This window comes from Brassica napus, chromosome C6 (genome assembly GCF_020379485.1).
Source record: "Brassica napus cultivar Da-Ae chromosome C6, Da-Ae, whole genome shotgun sequence".
NCBI classification, from domain to species: Eukaryota; Viridiplantae; Streptophyta; class Magnoliopsida; order Brassicales; family Brassicaceae; genus Brassica; species Brassica napus.
The window spans coordinates 8,219,964-8,247,307 of NC_063449.1; the positions used below are offsets into that span (position 1 = coordinate 8,219,964).

At 39.1% G+C, this 27,344-nt stretch overlaps 1 protein-coding gene, 2 long non-coding RNA genes and 1 pseudogene across 3 annotated transcripts; 1 reads left to right on the forward strand and 3 right to left on the reverse strand.

The window, feature by feature from the left end:
• The first annotated feature begins 9,370 nt into the window (after nt 1-9,370).
• Nucleotides 9,371-11,383, forward strand: LOC125588724. Its single transcript, XR_007324854.1, has 2 exons — nt 9,371-10,437; nt 10,525-11,383. It is a non-coding gene; the product is annotated as an uncharacterized LOC125588724 (long non-coding RNA).
• Nucleotides 11,384-15,109: 3,726 nt separating this feature from the next.
• On the reverse strand, nt 15,110-16,880 carry LOC125588725 (glycolipid transfer protein 1-like). Its single transcript, XM_048760438.1, has 5 exons — nt 16,790-16,880; nt 16,189-16,319; nt 15,961-16,096; nt 15,714-15,845; nt 15,110-15,632 (listed from the first exon to the last, which is right to left on the reverse strand). Exons 1-5 carry the CDS (start codon nt 16,826-16,828, stop codon nt 15,597-15,599), a joined length of 474 nt encoding a protein of 157 aa, XP_048616395.1. The 5' UTR covers nt 16,829-16,880; the 3' UTR covers nt 15,110-15,596.
• Nucleotides 16,881-17,088: 208 nt separating this feature from the next.
• Nucleotides 17,089-19,480, reverse strand: LOC125588313 (annotated as a pseudogene).
• Nucleotides 19,481-20,571: 1,091 nt separating this feature from the next.
• LOC106402371 lies at nt 20,572-21,751 on the reverse strand. Its single transcript, XR_001280658.3, has 2 exons — nt 20,997-21,751; nt 20,572-20,912 (listed from the first exon to the last, which is right to left on the reverse strand). It is a non-coding gene; the product is annotated as an uncharacterized LOC106402371 (long non-coding RNA).
• Nucleotides 21,752-27,344: the final 5,593 nt, after the last annotated feature.

Below are 27,344 nucleotides of genomic sequence, written 5' to 3' on the forward strand. Positions count from 1 at the left end.
CGTAGCGAACCCATTTCATGTTTCCCGCCATTCTAAGTCATCGATCAAACTTTACCATAAAAACCCCGGAAAGTTCATTCTTTATCGAAAGAAGCTGTAATAAACGCTTCGAGTCAGAAGACGGCCCAAAGGGACCTAAGACATGACTCGAGGCCCAACTTATGATTTCTTAACAAACAGCCCGTAAGCCGCATGATGGTTTATGCTTGTTTCGCAAGGAAAGGTAAATGTCAAGTTTCCGCGGATAAATACGAAATTTTGAAGATAATTACGAAGATCGGAAAAAATGGAATATCTCAATTTTTGCACTATGACGGCTTAAGGGCAGAAGAGGAAAAGCGCAAACCGGCCTAGGAGCCAGTATATAAGGAGTCCTAGGTGAGAAGCATGGGGGAGACTTTTTACACAGCAAACTTAGCACTTAGAGCATTTAGGCAACTTTCCGTTTTTGTTATTTCGAGCTGCAACTCAATTAGGTTTAGCCGTCTTGGGGTTTTTAGAACTAGGAATCTCACCGACAGCTCTCGAGCCCAGGCTTATACCTTGTTGTAAACGCTCATACGCAAACTCGGAATAAAACTTCTCTTTACTCTCTTTTTACAATTTCTTATATTTTATCGTTGTTATCTTGTGTTTTGATTGCTTGGCGTATGGTATTAGCAGATATCAGGGACCTCTGGGAAATTAGGGTTTTCCTATTTTCTTAATTTAAATGGAAATCAAAAGTGTGAATTTCGGTTCCCACCATTTGGCGCTAGAAGGAGGGGGCTCTACGGATCAATCTAACCCGCAAAAGCCACTCAACGATCAGGAACGATATGCAAGACTCTACGTGCGCGAATGTCATCTCGTTCAAGGGGGAGCAACGGTTGATCGAGCCAAACCTCGAAACGACCTCCTTGTTATCGAGCTGACGATCCGAGATGTCGACGTCGCTAGGGTGCTAATCGACACCGGAAGTTCGGCCGATATCATCTTCAAGGATACTCTCGAAAAAAATGGGGATCGATCAATTCGAAATCGTGAAATACCCTAGCCCACTACTGGGATTATCGGGAGAAACAACCGTGGCCTACGGGTCGATTAAACTCGCGGTCAAAGCCGGAACCGTGACAAGAGTCACAGAGTTTCTAGTCGTTGACCATCCCGCATCTTACAACGTTATCATGGGAACCCCATGGTTGAATGCCATGCGTGCCATCCCATCAACGTACCATCTTTGCCTTAAGTTCCCAACCCCTAACGGAGTCGAGGTAATATGGGGAAACCCAAGAGTATCACAGGTGTGTTACGCCGCAGAACAAAAACGAAAAAGACCAGACCTCGAAACCACTCCTAGAAAAGCGGAGAAAAAGATCTCCAACAAGGATTCGCGAAGTCAAGATTCAGCGGAACTCTTCTGGCAGTCTCGTAACATCACGGCCCTAGAGGAAAAACGCAAGCCAACTTGTGAACCTGTGGTCACAGTCTGTCTCGACGAAGCATTTCCGGAACGATGCGTCGAGATCAGAGCCAATCTCCGTGAGCCTTTGAGGACAGAGCTCATAACCTGTCTAAAAAAGAACCTCAATACTTTCGCATGGGCCGCAGAAAATATGCCAGAGATCGACATTAACATAACGTGTCACGAATTAAATACCGATCCGACCTTCAAACCGGTCAAACAAAAAAGGCGGAAGCTAGGACCCGAACGGGCTTCCGCGGTAAACGACGAGGTCGAAAAATTGCTTAAAGTCGGGTCAATAACGGAAGTGAGGTATCCAGACTGGCTCGCTACCCTGTAGTAGTCAAAAAGCAAAACGGGAAATGGCGAGTTTGCATGGATTTTACTGACCTAAACAAGGCATGTCCAAAAGATAGTTTCCCTCTGCCATACATCGATCGATTAGTAGAAGCAACGGCGGGTAACGAACTTATGTCTTTCATGGACACTTTCTCAGGTTACAATCAAATTATGATGAACCCTGAAGATCACGAGAAGACTGCGTTCATTACCGATCGCGGAACCTATTGCTACAAGGTAATGCCCTTCAGCCTCAAAAATGCTGGAGCAACTTACCAACGACTCGTGAACCGTATGTTCTTCAAACAACTCGGTAAAACGATGGAGGTTTATATCGACGACATGCTCGTCAAATCCCTCCAAGCAAAGGATCACGTATCACATCTCGAGGAATGTTTAGCGCAGTTAAATTCCCATAACATGAAGCTCAACCCGACAAAATGCAGGTTTGCCGTGGCATCAGGGGAATTCCTCGGCTACTTAGTCACATTCTGCGGCGTCGAAGCTAATCCAAAACAGATCAACGCACTGATCGAATAATAAGCGGGAAGTCCAAAGGCTGACCGGTAGGGTCGCGGTACTTAACCAATTTATTTAACGATCAACGGACAAGTGCCTGCCCTTCTACGATGTCTTACGGGGAAATAAAAAATTCGAATGGACGGAGGAATGCGAAACATCCACGCTTACTGCGACTCCCAATTAGTGGCAAGTCAGTTCAGCGGAGAGTTCAACGGATGGACGCGTACCTCAAACTGGTCCAAAATCTAGCTCAAGAGTTTGACTGTTTTGCCCTTACGCGAATTCCCCGTTCCGAAAATGTCCAGGCAGAAGCTCTCACGGCCTTAGCATCAAGTTCTGACCCAGGACTTAAAAGAGTAATTCCGGTCGAGTTCAACGAACATCCGAGCATCGGACCACCAATCGTCGTCAACCTCATAGAAGGTCAAGATGACGAGGAAGAAGAAGTTACAATACAACCACAATCGGAGCAATCTGATTACGGCTGTGATATCCCATGGCTGCAGACAATTCGAGACTACATTGTCAACGGACACCTGCCCACCGAGAAATGGGCAGCCCGCAAAGTCCGAACACAGGCCGCGCGCTACGTAACAGTGGACGGCGAAATTTACAAATGGAGATTCTCCGGACCACTCATGACGTGCCTGGAAGGGGAAAAAGTAAGAAAAGTTATGGAGGAAGTACATTCTGGGTCCTGTGGCAACCATTCCGGTGGCAGATCGCTGACATTGAAAATCAAACGCCATGGATACTACTGGCCGACGATGATCGGAGATTGCGAGAAGTTCGCACGAAAATGCGAAAAATGCCAGAGGCATGCTCCAACCATCCGACAGCCAGCCGAAGTTCTCTCCTCCATCACATCGCCCTATCCCTTTATGCGTTGGGCCATGGATATCGTTGGACCCCTTCATAATTCAAAGCAAAAGCGTTTTCTTTTAGTCCTCACTGATTTCTTTTCAAAATGGGTAGAGGCAGATTCGTACGCGAGTATAAAAGATGTCCAAGTCGAAAGTTTCGTATGGAGAAACATCATCTGTAGGCATGGAGTTCCTTACGAGATCGTAACCGATAATGGATCTCAGTTTATCTCCACCCGGTTCGAGGCGTTCTGCAAAAAATGGAAGATACAACTTAACAAGTCGACGCCCAGGTATCCGCAGTGTAACGGACAAGCTGAAACGATTAATAAAACCATTCTCGACGGACAGAAGAAACGCTTAGAGGCCAAAAAAGGCAGGTGGGCCGACGAACTCGAGGGAGTCATCTGGTCCCACCGTACCACCCCGAGGCGAGCAACGGGAGAAACCCCTTTCGCTCTGGTGTACGGAACAGAATGCATGATTCCCGCAGAAGTAGAGTTCCCCGGTGTTCGAAGAAGATTTCTTCCCGAACGAGAGGAGCTCAATAACGTCATGCTCCTGGATGATCTCGATCCCATTAACAAGCGCCGAGATCGAGCGCTCATCCGAATCCAAAATTACCAACACGCAACCGCAAAGTATTATAATTCCAACGTACGGAATCGCAGATTTAATCAAGGAGATCTGGTCCTTCGCAAAGTCTTCCAAAACACCGCTGAACGAAATGCGGGAAAACTTGGAGCAAACTGGGAAGGACTCTCTAAAATCGAAAAAGTCGTCCGACCGGGCTCCTACGAAATAGCCAACAAGCAAGGCATAAAAATCCCAAGGACCTGGAATGCGATGCATCTAAAAAAATACTATCACTACACAAACCAACTCGCAATGACCAAACTACGAGACGGCTTGATCTAAATAAAGGAGTACGTAGGCAGTTTGTCGAAAGACAAATTCAGCTGTCCCCCCCTCATTAATAAAGGGGGGGGGGGAGAAGTGGATATGTATACTCGTATACCCTAAAATTCGAAAACATCTGACCACGCATTCGATGTTTCCAATATATCTTAACCAAGCAAATTATTTTTTATCCGCAAAACATTTTCGAGACGTCGCAAGAGATGCCTCGAGAGTTACTTGATGTCTCGAGTTTTAACCCGATTATCTAACTGCAAGTGCACAGTAAAGTACGCAGTAGTAATACGGGATCGAATCCACAGGGACCGATGATCACACGTAGAGTTGCAGACAAGTTAATAGCTACAGCGAATCAAAATATATTTTTGATGGTTTTTATTTAATTTTCTCTAGTGTCACAAAGCATAAACAAGCATGTGAAAAGATGATTTAAACGATTTGAAAACTATTTTAAAACAAACGTTGGGCATTGGGAATTCTCAGGGATTTCTTTTTAATCAAGATACAATTAATGGAAGACACAGGGATATATTAAGAACCGTCTAGAACTCAAACACGATATTAGAATTAACCTACTTCCGTAGCGCTAATTCTCTATGTTATAGAAATCTCCACACTAACTTCCGCTGAGTTTCAATTTCTAAACAAGCATTAAGAACAGGTTCAATATGTTCACAAAGCGCAATAACATCAACTTCCGAGGGTTAAGGACACTTTGCTCATCTAAAGTATTTTCGGAAGTTCAAACAATCACTTTCGGTGCATCAAACAATCTGAAATCATGAACTAAGTGATCAATTCAGTTCAAGCAGTAAGAAATCCATTAGATGAAGAACCAAAACGTAATCCCTTAGTCTACACACGTTTTATGGATCAAAACATCAAGAAATCCCCTATGAGAACCCCTAAACCCAACTAGATGACTACTCACACATAACTAAGCAAGAACAAAACGATTTTGATGAAGAAAACATGATAAGATTGTATTAAAACAGAGTAAAGGTTCAGAAGATCTTCTCCAAATGGTTTTGAGATGAACTCCTTTACAAATCTTCACAAATCACACCAAAACAAGTACAAAACACTCAAATCTTCTCTCTAGAACTTGTAAATCTCCTCCTTGGTCGCCCCTGGTCTTTTCTGAGTCTCAAAGGTCGAGTTCTTCTCTGAATTATTGAGGGGAGTGGGTAAAAAGGAGTGAAAAGCTCGTTTGTGCGTGTGGAGCCCGTAGAGCCTGAGATCGGTCGATCCACATAGACCGGATCGGTCGATCTAGTGCGTGAAAGCATAGGATCGGTCGATCCACATTGACCGGATCGGTCGATCCACATTGACCGGATCGGTCGATCCCACGTCCTGTGCGATCAATACTTCATTCGGTCCATTTTTCGGTCTATCTTACTTCTGAATAAATCCGAATGTGTTCTTTTCTTTCAAGCTATCTAGTAACCTGCATATTACACTTAAGAACACCAAAACGCATCAAATAGACCAAAACATTAATTAAAACCGACCATTTAATTGCTCCAAAACGAGTTTAAAACCGTTAAAAACACGGAATATCATTACTTCTTCTGAATGACGAAAACGGACACTCCGTCCAAAAAAATGATGAACATTTTAACACATATTTTGCGCAAAAACTCCAAACGACGGCATCTGCCGCCAAGTCCGGTGCTGATCACATCAAACTCTCGAACGTCCTAAACAGACATAGCCATCTCACGAAGATGACTCTTGTACATCCGACACAAGGATAATAGCGCTATAAAAGAAACCCAAAATTTTGGTCCAGCACTTCCGGTTGGCTTAAAAATTGTCTCCGGAGAGATGCTCGATTCATATATAACAAGTCATGTAAGCCGAGAACCTATCACGGACTTTAAATCGGTACGAATCAGGTTAAAATTGCGACAGATAAATCGATAGCCGGCTAGTCACCGCATAAAATCTTGAAACCGAAAGTAAATTTAGGTCTTGCCCTAAACCCAGCGCATTGGTCTCTAACATCTCAAGGCATGATATCCAAAAGTTACGAGATCCCAAAACCATGCCTCTATGTTTATATTCGACATCTTCAGATATCCCGCGAAGTCTATATCTCGCAGAAAAACTCTCGAAACGGATGATCGAACAAAACATTTCACATCGTAGAAGGATATGAGACGACAACTCATCACCCTCCTTCCACGCCATACGTAAACTTATGAAAAATGCAACTCGATCATCTTGTCATATAAAGAAAGCCGCAGAGCGGCAGGGATTCAAAGCCACATACGGCCAGTCCCGAAATATGAAATAAGGCCATTTAAAGCCGAAACATCAAACAAAAAAAATCTCTCGCAAGAGATCTAACCAAAGTCATCCTCAGAACTCACGCTCCCTCTTCACCCATCACTTCGTCCAAGTATGGAGCCGCATCACCTCTGCTTTCTCCGAGCACCGGATCTTTTCCCTCTGGGCCATTTGAACACGTCGCAAGAAAGCACGCGGATTTCATGTCAGCTAGGATGAGATCGAAATCTCCATCCACGACTGCCAAATCTCCCTTGCAGCCGGACAGTCGGGCCTCTTCGGTCTCTAAGGTCGGAGGAGTCTCACTCTGGAACGACTGAACCACGGCCACCCCACCCTCAATCGTCGCCAAGGCTAAATTCTTGTTCCGGATGCACTCGAGGGAGCCCAGAAAGGTAGAGATCTTCGCCAAGCGAGCCTGAAACTCAGAACGAAGAGCGTCATTGGCCTCTCGGATCCCGCGGCTCGCTAATCCTGCATCGCCCTCGATCTGACGCTGAAGCCGACGCACCTCCGAAGATTTGGCCTTCCTGGCTTTCTTCTCCTTAAGCAAGGAACTCGCCGTCTTCCCGAGGTCCCTCTCGAGCTCCCCTATTGCGACCTCGAGTTTCGACACTTACACGGAGTGAGAATCCTTGACAGCCGTCAGCATGGCCTCGGTTTCAGACCATCTACCCTGCAGCTCCAACAACTCCCCGACAAGACGACTGGCCTCTGAACCGCACTCGTTGATCATCCCATCGATCAACAACATGAACTGCGAAACGAGAAGAAAGTTAGGGATTTTTTGTCTTTTAGAAAAATATATAACAATCAAGAGATTAAGTGAGCGACAAACCTTTCCGCGAAGCCCCGACGCTATGCTCGAGCCTCCTTGGTGCGAAGATTCCCCGTCACTGCCCTTGGTAAACTTCCTCTTCCGGCCCTTAGGCTGAGCAACCGGAACAACACTGGGAGCGTGCAGCGCTAGAACGATCTCTTTCCTGGCCGGAGGAGGAGGCATAGAGTCAGCAGCCCTCTCCTTATCCTCGACGAGAATCGGAGTCGTGGACGATCCGGCAGGTAGAGCCGAAGCTTCCGGAACGCCCGAGCCTGCGAGAGATCCCGCGTCTCGCGGAGTTACGAACTCAGTCCCGGGACCCGGAGCAATGGCCAGTGCATAAGAGGATGGGAACTCGTCGCCAGCTCGAACCTGTTCCTTCTCGGCTTGGTGACGAACTAATCTCTCTCGAAAGGAGAGATGGTCAGCAACGCAAGCCGGCGCTTCGACCGGAGAAGTCGGAATCGGAGCCAGAGAGGTGGCCTCGCCCATCTCAACATCAGAGCTTATCTTGTCACCGTGGGAAGAAGACATGTTGGAAGCAAAAGATTTGGAGCTAGAGAGGTTTTGGAGGTTTTGAAGAAGGGAAGGTGTGAAGCAAATGAATGACAAGAGCTCACTACTTATAGAAGTATGGGCTCTAAATTTTATATTTTTAATATATGCTTTCTCAAGAATTTTCTTCCGCGGAGTTTAAAGTAAACTTCGTCCAATATGCCTAACTTTGCCAAAATCGTCAAACCGCGCGCTAGAGTCTCGACTCTAACAAGCTGGAGGGCTAACTGTTGGGGTCAAAAACGGTTACAACGAAGTTAACATTCAAAACGTCCGAAGAAGAAAATGAGAAACTTTCTTCGATAAATACTTTTTCGAAATAGATTATTACTTACGAAAAGCTTTGCGGAGGCAACACGAGATATCGGACAAGAGCTCGAAAAAGTTCGCTACGCACGACCGAACGCGTGTTCCGCTCGGTCGCTACGTAGCGACCGAGCTCTTCCGAAACGTCGATACGGCATTAGTCCATGCATTCTCGTCTACCCTTCGATGCTATCTCCCGAAGACCGTAGCGAACCCATTTCATGTTTCCCGCCATTCTAAGTCATCGATCAAGCTTTACCGTAAAAACCCCGGAAAGTTCGTTCTTTATCGAAAGAAGCTGTAATAAACGCTTCGAGTCAGAAGACGGCCCAAAGGGACCTAAGACATGACTCGAGGCCCAACTTACGATTTTTTAACTAACAGCCCGTAAGCCGCATGACGGTTTACGCTTGGTTCACAAGGAAAAGTAAATGTCAAGTTGCCGCGGATAAATACGAAATTTTGAAGATAATTACGAAGATCGGAAAAAATGGAATATCTCCATTTTTGCACTATGACGGCTTATGGGCAGAAGAGGAAAAGCGCAAACCGGCCTAGGAGCCAGTATATAAGGAGTCCTAGGCGAGAAGCATGGGGGAGACTTTTTACACAGCAAACTTTGCACTTAGAGCAATTAGGCAACTTTCTGTTTTTGTTATTTCGAGCTGCAACTCAATTAGGTTTAGCCGTCTTAGGGTTTTTAGAACTAGGATTCTTGCCGACAGCTCTCGAGCCAAGGCTTATACCTTGTTGTAAACGCTCATACGCAAACTCGAAATAAGACTTCTATTTGCTCTCTTTTTACTATTTTTTATACTTTATCGTTGTTATCTCGTGTTTTGATTGCTTGGCGTGTGGTATTAGCAGATATCCGGGACCTCTGGGAAATTAGGGTTTTCCTAGTTTCCTAATTTAAACGGAAATCGACAGTGCGAATTTCAGTTCCCACAGTGAGCTGTAAAGTTAAAGGAGCATGGACCATGTATCTGGTCTGATACATGGGAAGGTTCATAGGAGCCTATAAGCAGCCAATCAGAAGCCAGCCCTTGCCTTGACCAGATTTGAATTAACCAATCAGACACCATCATCTATCATCCAATCACAAGACATATAAGATAGTGATTTGATGTTGAAGTTCCTTATGGGACCAATTATAAAAAGAAAATTACCTTATTATTGAAGTTCCAACGCCCATTTTCAAGGAAAAGGTCCACTCATTGCCTGCTTTCAGATGTTTACAAATATAAAGATCATATGAGACAATAACATTAGTGACATCAAATGTTCCGTAATCAAAATGAAAATGACTATGGGAGAATCAAACCGGATCAAAAACGGCAGTCTCATGCTGAGTATCCTGGTGTGCCTCCATGGATTGCCCACTTGGATTCGTAAATACCATGACTGGGATGAAGGGGAAGCAAGTTGAGATAGGATTCAACATGGGAAGATCAGATTGTGGATTAGATCCTTCTGGGAATCTTAATCCAATCCAAATTGCTAAGAATACAGAAAAATTTGCAGAAGAAGAAATAGAGATTGTGATGGGATACGATGAGTTTTTGGTTAGAGCGCAGCGTCTTTAGGATTATTAAGAAAACAAACGAATATAAAGTGATGGAAACTCAAAAGATACTTACAATTATCGATTTAGGTTTTATTTTCATATTTTGTTTTAAATGATATGGTTCTAGAACAAATTGTGATTGGCTGATTTTTTATGCCTACGTGGACACCATATATGTTGAGTATATTTGGCTTTTAGTATTGTAAGATTGCTACTTGGTTTATTTTTTGGAAAAAATGGGAAAAAAAGGACATTCTCAACTTAGATTTGTTTCAATGGGATTTTTAGAAGATTATTTAGGAAAATAAGATTTTAATTCTTGTAAATACCATAATACCCTTAAAATAAACCAATTAATATGAATTATAATTATAACAATGATTTTCGTAATTGATTTAGAATTAAAAATAAAAAAAAAGGAAAAAAAAGATACGGTTGAGGTAAAACCCGTAAAGTTGCCCTAATTTTTTTTTAATCTTCTTTTCTCTGCCGTAACTCTTGACTTCATCCATGGCGGTTTAGGGTTCTTGGAAAATCATTGTTCTTAATCGGTGTTTCGTCAGATGGTTCGTCTTTAATCTCGTTTTCGTCATCCTCCTCTTCGTTCTCACATACGAAAAAACGAAATCGTACGAGTTTCGACGGTTCATTACAAAATCAAAGTGTTCTTAGATTAATAAGTTCTTGAGTTAAGAAACTTAATAGTTTTAAGTGTGTTTGAATCTTGAATTATAATCATCGCAGGAGCCGAGAGTTCCTCTGGCAAGGACACACTGCTCACGCCACAAAAGAAGACGCAGATAAAGAGGTAACACTAGTTTTTTCCTTTGTGATCTAAACCTTAAGCACTTCTATACTTGAAAAACATGTTAATTTCTGTGCTTAATTTTTTTAGGTTCTTGAGGCTTTGGACCATTACCGTCACATTTATGAAGAGTATTTTGCAGTCCCAGTTGTAAAAGGTATGAAGAGTGAGAAGAAGTTTGCAGGTGCACGTTATACCACAAGGGTAGAGGTAAAAATTACATTTAAAAACTTGGACTGATGTATTAAGAAGTTGTCACGTAATCTCTTTATTTACAAATCAGTAAATGCGATTATGTTTTAGGCTTTCATACCAGAAACTGGTCGTGGTATACAAGGTGCAAAGATGTTTGACATCACATTCACAAATAAAGAAGGAAAAAATAAAAGGTGTGGCGGAATTCTTGGGCTTATAGTGCCAGAACGGTAAGAAAATCTTGAAAATCCTTTTTTAGTTTTGTATAAAAGTATTTGTGCTTGCTCATATGGAACTTACTATTGAAGTTTCTAACATTTGTTTTGAAGATTGGAGTGATGATATTGACTTATGAAGATGACAAAGGATTGGTGAATCCCCCTAACGTTGCACCAATCCAAGTCAGACTCAGTGAGGAAGGAAATGGTCTTGATGTCTGTGATAACTAACCAAGATTGAGCTTAACCGAAGTTTGTGATAGCTTTGATGCAAGGGTCTTGATGTGATCAAGCAAGCTCAATCTGGAACATAAAGACAGCTATGAAATTAAAATCTGGCGTTTTGCATCAGCTTTTACACTCTTGTTCAGTGCCAAGCTTTTGTTTTTACTCCTACCATGTAATGTTAGCTCATTGCAGCCTTGATTCACTTTTTTTTTCCATAGCATATTGTTTAAGTTGTTTGCATGAAGTTGATCTTGAATGTTTGTCTTGCTTTTCTTGTTGGCATGAAGTTGTTTGACGTCTTCACACAATACATAAATTTCATAAATAATACGATACATGACATACATTATATTTCAAGAAACAGTAACAAACAAGAAAATGGTAAAACTGGACAATAAAGGTAAGCAAGTGGCAACATTTAGTAGTCATCACTTACATAAACTCTCACCGTTAACTTTGTAGAGTAAAGAGGCATACAATCTCGGTATTTTTGGTAAGAGAATGATATAATAAACAAGACAAAATAACATAGATTAAAACATTGTTGTATTGATAGAGAGAAAAGGTGACTTTGTGGATGAAGAAGAGAGAAACACAAACGAAGAGAAAAAGATCGTGGAAGGAGGAGAAGGAGAAGAACGTGGAGAAAATATTCTCAAATATACTTTGAGAGATTTATGGTAGATTTAGTTTAGATTTAGAAAACTTCTTTAACCGAATATGGAAGTTTCCATATTTTCACGATTTGCCTAGAATATGTACATTACCTAAGCAGAACACCGTATACTAGGTGAGAAATGTATTCTTCCTTTAGGCTTCATATAAGGTAAAAGTCAGAACAAATTATGTCACGTAATATAACTGACCTATATCATTGAGTTGTGGCTATATATCGTTATCGAGCTGTAGGTATACCGAAGACATCTTTCTTGATTATAACGTAACCGATTCTATCTTTGTTAGAATATACAAGAAATGTTAGTTTACGGTATATACCCTTGATATATCAATGTTTAAAACTTAGAATCGGACATGTAACCTAGGTAGATTACCAGAATGAGTATTCTAACTGTAGTTAGAAGATAAAATAAAATATGATTCCAATTTTTTTTTAAGTTTAAACATATATATTCTCATACTTATGTTTCCAACAGTTTTCATATTTTTTTATATTTTTAAAATTTAATTTACTATTTTTTCCATTAAAGAAGGGTAACACATGTCCAGAATTGCCAAAAGTATGAAAAATCTTATTGTGACAAACAAAAGTTCAAAGTGTCTCATTTTTCCAATTCTCCCTTATTTTTTAGTAGGTCATAACAATCGTAATAAAAAGAAAGAGGAAACTGTTTTTGAAAGATACAGTTACCAAATAAAAGATAACGTGGTAGTTAATGTTTAAAAAAAATAGATTAATTATATAAAGAGAATAATTAATGGTTCCTTAAATAAAAGAAATAAATAGTTGGACTCAACTAATATCAATGGGACATGTTCCTGTTTTAATTGTATTGATTCATAATTCATCAATCAACCTAATATGAAGGTTAACACACAATGTTGAGCCTCATGAAGTATATTAGCAGTCTTTTATACTCTAAGTACCATGATACCAAGTTCCAATATAGGTTTTGAATCATTATTTTAAGGTCTGGCAACCTATATATATATTGTAAGAAGTGATAATTTTTTAAAATGCTGCTAATTCAATTAGAACTTCTACAGTTTCGGTTAAAACATATAATTGGAGTAATAAATATACGGGAGTTGAATCACTAATTAATTAACATACCAAATATACTTGGACAGTAGATAAAAAATACTATGAAGAATTTGTGTTAATTAAATCAAATATAAAGTGGACTTGCTATGTAATAAGTGGGGTTTATGGTCTTATATGGAAATACAATACTTGATTTCCACTAAGAACATCATCGATTAATTTCAATTGATTTTTAACATGTTTACAACCCTTCATAATACATATAGGGGTCATTGGTGTTAATTGTGAGTGCTCTACACAGCAATAATTTTCTCTAGAGCAATAAAATCAAAGCAATTAAGCTTTATTAATAAAAACTAAAGGTAGAGCCCAAAATCTTTAAAAAGAAATATAATTGCTCTAGAAATCAATTTTTCTACAGCTTTAGGTTTAGTGCTTTTAAAACTTTGAAATAAACTTACAGTAATAAAATTTAAAGCCACAAAATCAACAGCTTAAATTTTAAAGCAAAAAATTCAAAGGTAGAGTCTTTACCAATCAACCCATATATACTAAACTTAAAAGCCTTTTAATTTCTAAACGTATTTTAATTTAGTGATAATTATAAACCAAAATAATTAAAAATTTATTAACTGCAAATGCACATAAGGTAATCCTAAATTTTTAAAACTAAAATTTTAATTTTGATAAAATATATTTTAATTTTTTTCACACTGCGGCATGTCATCACCTAGTATATATATTACTAGTGGTATTCCCGCGCTTCGCGCGGGATTTTGTATATTTAGTTGCATCTAGATTGTTGTCATTAAGTTTAAGCCGTAGTTAAATTTCAATGTTAATGTTTAGGCGTTAGGCATCTGTTCAGATTTGGTTAAGATTTAGTCGGGTTTGGATTTTCACAGCTAAAGATTTAAGTCTCACCTATATACTTATCAATTTTTGTTCGGATTCAGTACTATTTTGTCTGGTTTAATTCGATTTGGTTCTTTGGATATGTATATTTTGCGTAGTCTTACTAATATTGGGCAATGCAGAGAAGATAGTGTTATGATGAGAAATAATTATTTGAGTGGTATTTTGTTTTTTTTTTTTTTTAGTCATTGAAGCTTTTTTCATACGTGGGATTCTATGAGGAGAGAGGGGGGGGGTTACTATGTTGTGTGTGGGGGCACTGGTTTTATTAGTTTAATTTAGACATGCTTATTATGTTCGTACGTAGGCTTAAAAGTTAATAATTGTTATCGTTTAAGTTTTCTGCATGTTTTTATTTAGTTTGACGAATGTGGCGTTTTTATATTTTAAATACTGTAAAGTACCTTTGATTCCTCTGGTGGGACGTGATGAACCTGCAGGCGAGTTGCACATACCTTGCAGAGAGAGCCTTTTATGGTCAGTGTTTTTGAAGCCTTGAGTGAGTCATCGGTTCTTGCAGGAGGGGGTTTCTTAGTCCTCTTGTGTAAAAGATAGTGTTGTTGCCTGCCGTGGAGGTTACGTTTTTTTCTTTTGCTGACAAAATACATAGGAACTTGTTAATAAATTGAGGGGTTAGAATATATTGGTGTTAGTGTTTGCAAGCATGATCAGGTGATCATAAGCACGGAACCTGAACATCTCTTTAGGAATAGGTTGATGGTTTCTGCTATTTCAATGAACTTTGTTTTCTCAGTGAATCTTATAGCAATGTGGGAATCTGAGACCTAAAGTTTTTTGTTGCTCTTTGTTACATCGAAGCTGGAGAGCTCATATATAGCACATGGCTTAGGAGGTGGTGGAACTTAATTAGTGGAGGCCTGAATAAGGTTAGCCTGCGATCAACCGAAGGAACCATACATAATAAGTTTGAATTCTACACTAAAACAAAAACAAACTCGGCTAAATTACAAGTAGGACACCCCCCTTCTTAACTTTCCTTCGCCTCCCAAAAAACGCAAAACCTTAGTGACAACAGGCTGCCTACACCGGAAGAGTTTAAAGAGGCTGAGAATTGGTCATTGTTAGCTGTGCTGTTTAAGAGAGATTGTATGGTACCAAAAAAAGACAAAGAAATATGTGAGCTAGAAGCCTAGAACTACCTGTGGGTCTATACATAGATTGAATGATTGTACTGTGGAAAGTGGTGAGTCTCAATTCACGAAGACGTAGTGGGAATCTCGGAGTAAATGCCTTTATTCATTAGCAACTGAAGCAAATTTAGTGGAGTTGAAACGTTAGGGCAACGTCTTGGAAGAGACGACTGTAGCTACGCAGAAAATAGTAATATGACTGCATTACTTTCATGGACCTTGGCCTAACAACTATGTCGTTAACGGATACAAAATTATTAATGTAATACGATGCCCTTATAGACCTTTACGAAAATTAGAAGCCAATACATTTAGGGCCCGTTAAGCTATAAGTGACAAAACAAAGCGACAAAATTTTAATAATTTTGGGCTTAAATCAATAAAAAACCAGTTCAAAGTAAAGAATAAAGAAACCCGGCAGGATGCAGAAAATCGCGAGTGGTTAGTGTGCCGACACGTGTCGCCAAAAGCCCCATTCTCCTCGATGACGTGGCTTAATGAGGAGAGAGGCAAGTCTACTTTATTGTATAAGATAACCTCCGCAAACATTTGAGACATTTACGTAAGAAAGACTAATGAGAAGATTAATTCGTAAGCTATAAACTTTATAGTATAAAGTGAACAACATTCAGATAGAAATGGACATACTATTCTGTTTCTTTTGGAGGGTCTACAAGTTTTAGAATCCAAAGAAGAAAAGTTAAACCAGACAGGCAGTACACATATGGTGGCTTAAGCAGCTTTCATGTCATCCATACCAACACTAGCCTGCGAATAAATAAAACAAGAATAACAGAATGAAATCTGAAGACATTGCAATAATTTGAGGTTTTTAAAGTCCATGTTTACCAGAAATTTGTGATTTTCTTGAAGGAACGGACCAAACTCTGAGCAAAACCTTTCCATGTCAGCATTGATGTCACCAGAACCAGCTGTAACCTCCATGAACTTCTTCCTGTCTGGAGCAAGCTTTAAACCCATCTGATAAAAAGAAAAGGTTTACCATTTATCAGGAAATTAAAATGAGACACGGTTTGTAGAAAATGTGGTTCAAACAGTGAAAGGAGTGACATAAAGGCGCAAGTAAAGTTCGTACAGAAGAGGTAGAGCTAGCGAACCATCCGTGCCATTTCTTCAGTGTTTTTTGGTACGAGTCACCACAAGCTTGTGACATTGACCAGTCTTGATGTGCTACCAAGTTGCGGCATAACTCCACTAAGAAATCCATTGCCCTGAAAGAATCAATATATGTTTATCTGTTTCTGAGAAGCAATCATTTTCGTAAGAAAAGTGTGTATTGTGTTTACATGCCGATATTGTTTACCTGGTTAACCAGAGAAGACCATTGGTACAACTAGACGATCCTTTTGCTGTCCCTGACTCAATTTCACCTTGAACAATGGTGTACAAGTACTTGTACTTTTCTGGATCAGACAAGTAGTTCTTCTCCAACCTCTACAGAAGAGACAGACAAACAATTTTATATTGTAAAACAACAATCCAATGTACAGAGGTCGTGACGCAGGTACAGGACATTTTCTCTACATCAGAGTTACACATTACTAGGTCAGAAGAGTAAGAACTGAGACAATGCACTTTTACCAATGGTTTGTACTACGCATGCTAAACGGATTTGTGATCTATGATTACCAAAATCATGGAAACTAGAAGAGAACTTGATATGAACAAAAAGCTTAATTCCTTTTAACATAATCTATCTTAGAGATTAAGTTAATTCTTGAAGCTTGTATATTATTAATCATATGAAACCCATATATAGGAATACAACTTTATAGAATACTGAAACCTCTTATACTAATACAGAAAAAATAAAACTTCAAAACCAATTATTAATAGAAATTACCAAAACTTTTAATGTAAAATATACTAATCTATCTAACGATAGTCACGTATCAAAACTTTACCGTTATGTTGCCACTAATGTCAGATTTCACGATAGTCATAGCAGCTCCAAACTTATCTGGGAAAACAGAAACCAAAAAAATAAATGAAGTCAACTAAAAAGTAAACAGAACAAGATATACACGTGAGCTTATATTGCTGAAGAACAATGAACAATCATCCAAAAATGTCAGAATCGCCATTCGGAAGCATTTAGAGAGCAGAAAAGTATAATCCTTTCGTTACCTAAAAGGGAAGAGGGTCTTGCAGAGGTCAAGAAAAGGCATAGTAAGCATCTCGCCTTGTTCAGATTTGACATGCTTCATTCCTTCCAAACAGGCGTGAACACAGTCCCTTCCATTTCCAACTCTTGACTGAACTGAAAGCGAGACAAAGAGGAAATCTCAGATATTATTATTACATTTCCATGTTTAGACACAACACCAGGATAACATGCACAATGGAAAGTCTAATGAACCTATTATACTGACCTCAAAGTTACTTCCATCTTCATCTCTCTTTCCATTTATAAATCCTTCGTTGATCCAATACTCTATCAACTCCTCCTTCTTTATTTCATAATCTTCCGGGAACAAGACAATATAGGAAGCATGATTTCATTCTCACCGTTTCGTCCTCTAAACCATCATAGCTGAACTTCAAATTGAAAGAATCTTTTCTTCCATACCTGGAACTTGTGCCCTAGATGTATTGAGAACATCAATGCATGACGCCATTCATGTACATCCTCTTTACATGACATGGCCTTCGCAATCACATTGAGTGCAAGTGGCAAGCCATAACATTTTTCAGAAATTTTTTTTGGCAAGTGTGGGAATATCTGGATGCCGCTTTAATGAGACTTCTCCAACTACATTTTGGAACAGTTCCCACGCTTCATTCGTTGACAAAACATTAAGTTTTAACTCATCATCAGCTTCCATGTATCTGCAAACTTCCTTTGAGCGAGTGGTGAAAACTATCTTTGATCCATTTTCTTGAGTTGGACGTGGAACTCCAATCTGTCCAAATCTACCTCGCTCCACAGATCATCTAATAGCACTATAAATTTCTTTCTTCCTAGGATTTTGTCTATGGAAGATGTTTTCTTTCTCCTCTTCTTTTCTTTTCCTTTTCCCAGTCCTTGTCAACACGTAATTTTCCTAGAATCTGATTCCGAATGCCGTTGTATTGCAAATCTTTAGAGACCACAACCCATATCACAACATCAAGTTCATTCACCTCTTCGTTGAATTTGTTGTTGATACGAGCTAAGAGGGTTGTTTTCCCAACTCCCCCCATGCCATAAATACCTAAAGTTCTTCGTTCAGGTTTCATGATGCTGTCCCATGCCTTTCTAACCATTGAATCCAAACCTATTGTTGTTTGGATACTTTCTTCACCACCTTTGGTGCAGGTCTTTTTCCGGCCAACTCTTCAAAACTCCTTCAGACAGAAGCTCTTTAACTTCTTCCAACTTCTTCCATACTCTTTACCATACTTACGCTTGATATGCATTTTTTGGAAAAATATCCAAAATACACAATCTTTTGATTTCAGTTGGTTTAAACCTAAGCAGATCACTGACCTGAGAGTCAATACTCGCTACCTTGAAAACCATCCTTCAACTTGAGGTAGCCGCTCCAAACCTCTACCTTCTTCTATGGAAACTCTTATTAACAGATCCTCTCGCCTTTCTTGAAGTTTTTGCCTAGCGTCTCCAGAGCCTCGAGATTAGCCTTCATCATAAAATGTAATTTCTATTACCAAATAAGCAGCTGCAGGTTTGATTCACACCGCTTGATCACATGAGAAATTTAGTGCTACACAGCCTCCCTCTTTGCTCAAACTTTCAGAAGAAACCAAAACCCAAACTCACTGTTTTGATTAATGAACAAGAGAAAGAGGAACACCAATAATTTTGATTGAATTGGGAGAAAAGCCACCAGCGAAGACCAATAACTCTACCCAATAGTCCATAAAATAATAATGAAAACACTTGGATTATATTATCATGAGATGAGGTATAACAGCCAGACAGTATTAACCACTTGTGGACTTTAGTTTAATTTCCTTTTTGTCATCTAATTAACATGAGATGAGGTACAACAGCCATATTATATATTTATATTAACCACTAGTGGACTTTAATTTAATACTTTTTGTCATCTAATAGATAATATTAACATTAGATGAGGTACAACAGCCCGATTATATTAACCACTTGTGGACTTTCATTAAGATTTGGGATTTTACGTTCCAATCGAATTTGTTATGTTTTTTTCCAGAGCAATTTAGTGTAACGAAATGTGAATTGGCCTTGGTTGCAGTGCAGACATTGAATCAACATCGTTGTATATCACCCACTACTTTTAGATATTTCAAAAAAAAGGATGATTACTTGCACTATAAGATATGTACTATGTATATATAATACAGATTTTTCTATTCTTTAAATATTTTTATTATAAAAACTCATTAAGTTTATTTAAAAATAAAAAACTCGTTTAGACCAGACACAACACAAATAATGGTTCTGGGACAGAAACTAGGTTCAAAACCGCTAGCAGCTTGAAATGTCAAGAAAGTTTAGGATTAGCTTACAACCAAGGAACCTGAAAAGTTTTCTTCTTGAAAGGTTTTAGCTTGGAAATGAGTTGATACACACCTTTAACGGACATGAGAGAAGAAGAACGACCAAGAGACACCACCATAGCTTCAAATAGGCCTGGACGTTCGGGTCTTCGGGTCGGGTTCGAGCCGGTTCCTTTCGGGTCCGGTTCCTTTCGGGTCCGGGTCTTTTGGGTCCTAAATATTTAGACCCAATAGGTACTTGAGAATTTTCGAGTCGGGTTCGGGTCAGTTCTTTTCGGGTCCGGGTCGGTTTAGGTCTATAATTAAAAATATCTATAAAATACCCGTAATTTTTCGGGTCCATCTCGGTTCCTGGTCGGATCCAGGTATTTAGGATCTGAAAAAGACATGGCATGCCCAACGCGATCAAATTTAGTTGATATTTGTCATATATATCTAAAATTTTATAAAATAATTTAAATGAAACTATTAATAATTAAAATAAAACAGTTTTAAACACTAAATTTTACATTTTAAAGCTTCATATTACTTAAAAAAATGTTACAAGATAATAACAAATATTGTTAACAAAAGATATTTCAACTAAATCATAAAATAATATATATAAAATAGAACAAAAAAATCATAGTTTTAGATATACATGTTTTTAAGTCGGGTACAAATCGGTTCTTATCGGGTCGGGTCTATTCGGGTTAGGTCTTTTCGGGTCCGGGTCTATCTGGGTCGGTTCCTTTCGGTTCCGGTTCTTTCGGGTAAAAGAAATTTAGACCCAAAATGTACTTGTAAATTTTCAGTTCGGTTCCGGATCGGGTATTTTTTAGTCGGTTCCGGTTCGGATTTTCGGGTTCAGGTTAAAATGCTCAGGCCTAGCTTCAAACACTTTCTTTTGAAGCGAGAGAACCGGCCGGACATCTTCAATGCCACTACAAAAATATCGGTATTGGTAGCACCCGAAAAAACGCTACTATAGGGCTTTCGTAGCGTTTTTGTAAACGCTCAGACAGCCGCAGCTATAATAAACCTCCCCTTTATCGTAGCGTATTTTCATGTGCTATAATAATAATAGAGATATCGTAGCGTTTAAGTTTTGTTATATTAAACATTTAATAGAACCGTAATTTTGCTATAATCAAAAATAAAATAATAAAAAATGTTTAAATTAATTTATTAAAATTTAATTAATTAAAATAAAATTAAAAATTAATTCATATATAAAAATTAAATTTTATTGATTAAAATCAATATGCAAATAATTAAAGAATACATTAAACCATAAACAAATTAAAAACATTAAACCAAACATGATTAACCTAAGGTTTACACATAAACCCGGTTTAGAAATTAAAAAAAAAAACTAAACCAGCTTAACCTAAAAAGAAAAAATCCTATCTCTGCACCAACTCTTCGCCGCCGTCAACCGCATCAATCTTTACTCTTCCACCGCCATCAAACTTCTTATCTGTATCTCTTCCCTTGCCTCTGAACCAACTCCATCTCTTCTCTTCTATATTTCTCGACTCCAATTCCATTGACGCTTCAAACTCCCACCACCTGAATCATCAAAATTTGCAATTTATCAGAGCTCCAATGAACATAAAAACAGAACATACCAACAAAATCTAAAACTATGGTTACCAGAAGAAGTTCACACATGAATATAAACAGATTCATGTATGTAATTAATTCCAGTCCTGCATACCACCATATATTGCTCTGCTAACGACCACCAGCTCTGCCCATGAACAAAAAAAACAGATTCAAAACACAGAGAGAGAGAGATATAGACAGGCGAACCGACGAGCCTCTTCCCATGTCTTCTCCGACACATCTCTATCAGACCCGTTCACCTTCTCTGACGCCTAACGAGGTTCAATCAAGGGTGTGAGAAAGGATAGTACCGGCCGTCGCATCTTCTCCTCTCTCGACCATCTCCATCTCTTCTCTCTCTCTCTCTTTCTCTCGTCTCTCGAGAACGAGATCTCGGAAAATAATTAAAAAAACAAATTAAAAACAATTAATCTCAAGCGTTGATTCGATACCATCTAACGGTGCAAATGGTAATCCACGCCTAACCAATATAAACAAAAGGTGAGAATAGATAGAAGAGTTATTTTGGATCTTTGATCTAAACTTATCAATGGTTCAAAATAAACAATACAAATTATCTTTTTATTTATTTATAATTAATATAAAACTATCTAAAACTTTAAATAATTTGGTATTATAATTTAAAATTTGAAATCTAAATTTGTATAAAAAATTCCACATGTTGTGTGATTGATTAAATATTAAAAGTAAAAATTTAATATACTTTTGTTCTAGTAATTACTTTTTATAAATGTTCATTTTGAAGTTTATTATGTATTGGATGTTGAAGTTCAAGGCATGTTTAGGGTTTAGATCTTGAAGTAGAAAAATAAAAAAATTATAATTTATTACTAGTATAAAATTTTCTTTTTACCATGTTACTTGTTGTGTTATCTTTGGATTTTATGATGAAATATTCAAAATTTAGGGTTTAGGGTATGATGAAAGTTAGCATTTTTTATTAGTATTAGATTTTTTTTAAAAAATTAAAATACTGATAAACAAAACTTTTTTAAAAATAATCTGATACCATAATTTAAAATTAGAAATCTAAATTTAGTATTCAAATTTGTTGGTTGTGTGATTGACTAAAATATTTAAATAATAAAATCTAAATGAAAATATTTCTTATATTTTGTGTTTAGATTTAAGATTTATTAGACTTTGAGGTTAAATTTAAAATTTGAAGTTAGTAAAAAATATTAGGTTTTGGCTAAATATTTCAATTTTAAAAAAATATATATATTAGAATTTGAATTTAAACTTAAGATGTGAAACTAAATAATAAAAAGTGATATTATTTCAACAGGATATAAGGTTTGAAGAATGTAGTTAGGGTTTAGGGAATGTTTAGAGTTTGTAGTTAGGGTTTAGGGCATGTTTAGGGTTTAGAAGTCAAAGTAAAAAATATTACATTTGTTTTTTTCTAATTTATTATAAGTTTGAAAAGATTAGATTTATGATTTTGTATATATGCAAGGTTTAAGTTTAGGGTAACAGATTTGGAGTGTAGGTTTAAGATTTAGTGTTTGATGTTTAGAATTTAAATTTGAAATTATATATTTAAAGTGATTAAATTTTGAATTTAAATTTAAGATTAAAACTATATTATGAAAAATATTAAAATTTAGAAGTTTATGTTTAGGGGTTAGGGTTTAAAACCCCAATTAATAATATACCCAAAGGCTAACTAAAACTCTTAAAACTCTATTTTTTATTATTTGACTAAAGGTTAACCCGGGCTACGCCCGAGACTATTTTTCTTATTTTGAAAAAAGAAATTGATTTTTTGTTAAAATTGTAAAAAAAAAATACTAAGCTAAACTATAAAATTGTAACAGCATTTTCCCAAAAACCTGTAAAAACCTGTTCTTTTATGAATGATGTTGATATGTTTTTCTATGAATGATGCTGATATTTGCATTGATATTTATCATCTTTTGAGTGGTGCCGATTTCCATTGATTAATGAAAATTTTGTTATTTTGTTACGTGAATCATATCTAATTGTTGTGTAATTTCTTTTGTACTTATATAATTATATTTTGTATATTTTTCAGATAAATAATAAAAAATATATAATAACAAAATATATAATAATAAAAAGATTTTCAAAGTTAATTAATTTACAAAAAGGGATGCGGTCACTTTCGGAGTAATACACGGAATCATCATTCTCATCTTCTGCATCGTCTGCTTCATCACCATGGAAGGCGCCTGCTGTAACAACCGCCGCCCCTCTTAGTCTCTCCCTGCATTAGATCAATCAGATGTCGTTCTCACCTATAAGACTGGTGATTCTGTTTCGATATTCAGAAATAAATCAGCTGTTAGGGAGAAGCTGTCTTTGGCATCGCGAGACGTCGCAAGAGATGCCTCGAGAGTTACTTCTTCTGAATAACGAAAACGGACACTCCGTCCAAAAAAATGATGAACATGTTAACACATATTTTGCGCAAAAACTCCAAACGACGGCATCTGCCGCCAAGTCCGGTGCTGATCACATCAAACTCTCGAACGTCCTAAACAGACATAGCCATCTCACGAAGATGACTCTTGTACATCCGACACAAGGATAATAGCGCTATAAAAGAAACCCAAAATTTTGGTCCAGCACTTCCGGTTGGCTTAAAAATTGTCTCCGGAGAGATGCTCGATTCATATATAAAAAGTCATGTAAGCCGAGAACCTATCGCAGACTTTAAATCGGTACGAATCAGGTTAAAATTGCGACAGATAAATCGATAGCCGGCTAGTCACCGTATAAAATCTTAAAACCGAAAGTAAACTTAGGTCTTGCCCTAAACCCAGCGCATTGGTCTCTAACATCTCAAGGCATGATATCCAAAAGTTACGAGATCCCAAAACCATGCCTCTATGTTTATATTCGACATCTTCAGATATCCCGCGAAGTCTATTTCTCGCAGAAAAACTCTCGAAACGGATGATCGAACAAAACATTTCACATCGTAGAAGGATATGAGACGACAACTCATCACCCTCCTTCCACACCATACGTAAACTTATGAAAAATGCAACTCGATCATCTTGTCATATAAAGAAAGCCGCAGAGCGGCAGGGATTCAAAGCCACATACGGCCAGTCCCGAAATATGAAATAAGGCCATTTAAGGCCGAAACATCAAACAAAAAAAATCTCTCGCAAGAGATCTAACCAAAGTCATCCTCAGAACTCACGCTCCCTCTTCACCCGTCACTTCGTCCAAGTATGGAGCCGCATCACCTCTGCTTTCTCCGAGCACCGGATCTTTCCCCTCTGGGCCTTTTGAACACGTCGGAAGAAAGCACGCGGATTTCATGTCAGCTAGGATGAGATCGAAATCTCCATCCACGACTGCCAAATCTCCCTTGCAGCCGGACAGTCGGGCCTCTTCGGTCTCTAAGGTCGGAGGAGTCTCACTCTGGAACGACTGAACCACGGCCACCCCACCCTCAATCGTCGCCAAGGCTAAATTCTTATTCCGGATGCACTCGAGGGAGCCCAGAAAGGTAGAGATCTTCGCCAAGCGAGCCTGAAACTCGGAACGAAGAGCGTCAGTGGCCTCTCGGATCCTGCGGCTCACTAATCCTGCATCGCCCTCGATCTTACGCTGAAGCCGACGCACCTCCGAAGATTTGGCCTTCCTGGCTTTCTTCTCCTTAAGCAAGGAACTCGCCGTCTTCCCGAGGTCCCTCTCGAGCTCCTCTATTGCGACCTCGAGTTTCGACACTTACACGGAGTGAGAATCCTTGACAGCCGTCAGCATGGCCTCGGTTTCAGACCATCTACCCTGCAGCTCCAACAACTCCCCGACAAGACGACTGGCCTCTGAACCGCACTCGTTGATCATCCCATCGATCAACGACATGAACTGCGAAACGAGAAGAAAGTTAGAGATTTTTTGTCTTTTAAAAAAATATATAACAGTCAAGAGATTAAGTGAGCGACAAACCTTTCCGCGAAGCCCCGACGCTATGCTCGAGCCTCCTTGGTGCGAAGATTCCCCGTCACTGCCCTTGGTAAACTTCCTCTTCCGGCCCTTAGGCTGAGCAACCGGAACAACACTGGGAGCGTGCAGCGCTAGAACGATCTCTTTCCTGGCCGGAGGAGGAGGCATAGAGTCAGCAGCCCTCTCCTTATCCTCGACGAGAATCGGAGTCGTGGACGATCCGGCAGGTAGAGCCGAAGCTTCCGGAACGCCCGAGCCTGCGAGAGATCCCGCGTCTCGCGGAGTTACGAACTCAGTCCCGGGACCCGGAGCAATGGCCAGTGCATAAGAGGATGGGAACTCGTCGCCAGCTCGAACCTGTTCCTTCTCGGCTTGGTGACGAACTAATCTCTCTTGAAAGGAGAGATGGTCAGCAACGCAAGCCGGCGCTTCGACCGGAGAAGTCGGAATCGGAGCCAGAGAGGTGGCCTCGCCCATCTCAACATCAGAACTTATCTTGTCACCGTGGGAAGAAGACATGTTGGAAGCAAAAGATTTGGAGCTAGAGAGGTTTTGGAGGTTTTGAAGAAGGGAAGGTGTGAAGCAAATGAATGACAAGAGCTCACTACTTATAGAAGTATGGGCTCTAAATTTTATATTTTTAATATATGCTTTCTCAATAATTTTCTTCCGCGGAGTTTAAAGTAAACTTCGTCCAATATGCCTAACTTTGCCAAAATCGTCAAACCGCGCGCTAGAGTCTCGACTCTAACAAGCTGAAGGGCTAACTGTTGGGGTCAAAAACGGTTACAGCGAAGTTAACATTCAAAACGTCCGAAGAAGAAAATGAGAAACTTTCTTCGATAAATACTTTTTCGAAATAGATTATTACTTACGAAAAGCTTTGCGGAGGCAACACGAGATATCGGACAAGAGCTCGAAAAAGTTCGCTACGCAACGACCGAACGCGTGTTCCGCTCGGTCGCTACGTAGCGACCGAGCTCTTCCGAAACGTCGATACGGCATTAGTCCATGCATTCTCGTCTACCCTTCGATGCTATCTTCCGAAGACCGTAGCGAACCCATTTCATGTTTCCCGCCATTCTAAGTCATCGATCAAGCTTTACCGTAAAAACCCCGGAAAGTTCGTTCTTTATCGAAAGAAGTTGTAATAAACGCTTCGAGTCAGAAGACGGCCCAAAGGGACCTAAGACATGACTCGAGGCCCAACTTACGATTTCTTAACTAACAGCCCGTAAGCCGCATGACGGTTTACGCTTGGTTCACAAGGAAAAGTAAATGTCAAGTTGCCGCGGATAAATACGAAATTTTGAAGATAATTACGAAGATCGGAAAAAATTGAATATCTCCATTTTTGCACTATGACGGCTTATGGGCAGAAGAGGAAAAGTGCAAACCGGCCTTGGAGCCAGTATATAAGGAGTCCTAGGCGAGAAGCATGGGGGAGACTTTTTACACAGCAAACTTTGCACTTAGAGCAATTAGGCAACTTTCTGTTTTTGTTATTTCGAGCTGCAACTCAATTAGGTTTAGCCGTCTTAGGGTTTTTAGAACTAGGAGTCTTGACGACAGCTCTCGAGCCAAGGCTTATACCTTGTTGTAAACGCTCATACGCAAACTCGAAATAAGACTTCTATTTGCTCTCTCTTTTACGATTTCTTATACTTTATCGTTGTTATCTCGTGTTTTGATTGCTTGGCGTGTGGTATTAGCAGATATCCGGGACCTCTGGGAAATTAGGGTTTTCCTAGTTTCCTAATTTAAACGGAAATCGACAGTGCGAATTTCGGTTCCCACAGTGAGCTGTAAAGTTAAAGGAGCATGGACCATGTATCTGGTCTGATACATGGGAAGGTTCATAGGAGCCTATAAGCAGCCAATCAGAAGCCAGCCCTTGCCTTGACCAGATTTGAATTAACCAATCAGACACCATCATCTATCATCCAATCACAAGACATATAAGATAGTGATTTGATGTTGAAGTTCCTTTTGGGACCAATTATAAAAAGAAAATTACCTTATTATTGAAGTTCCAACGCCCATTTTCAAGGAAAACGTCCACTCATTGCCTGCTTTCAGATGTTTACAAATATAAAGATCATATGAGACAATAACATTAGTGACATCAAATGTTCCGTAATCAAAATGAAAATGACTATGGGAGAATCAAACCGGATCAAAAACGGCAGTCTCATGCTGAGTATCCTGGTGTGCCTCCATGGATTGCCCACTTGGATTCGTAAATACCATGACTGGGATGAAGGGGAAGCAAGTTGAGATATGATTCAACATGGGAAGATCAGATTGTGGATTAGATCCTTCTGGGAATCTTAATCCAATCCAAATTGCTAAGAATACAGAAAAATTTGCAGAAGAAGAAATAGAGATTGTGATGGGATACGATGAGTTTTTGGTTAGAGCGCAGCGTCTTTAGGATTATTAAGAAAA

Bases quoted from the DNA above. Each gene is read 5' to 3' on its own strand.
- LOC125588725 (XM_048760438.1), bottom strand. From the start codon at position 16,828: ATGACTATCGTGAAATCTGACATTAGTGGCAACATAACG. The intron at 16,320-16,789 runs GTAAAGTTTTGA...TCTCTTCTGTAG, and splicing joins ACATTAGTGGCAACATAACG to AGGTTGGAGAAGAACTACTT. The intron at 16,097-16,188 runs GTAAACAATATC...TGATTCTTTCAG, and splicing joins GGTCTTCTCTGGTTAACCAG to GGCAATGGATTTCTTAGTGG.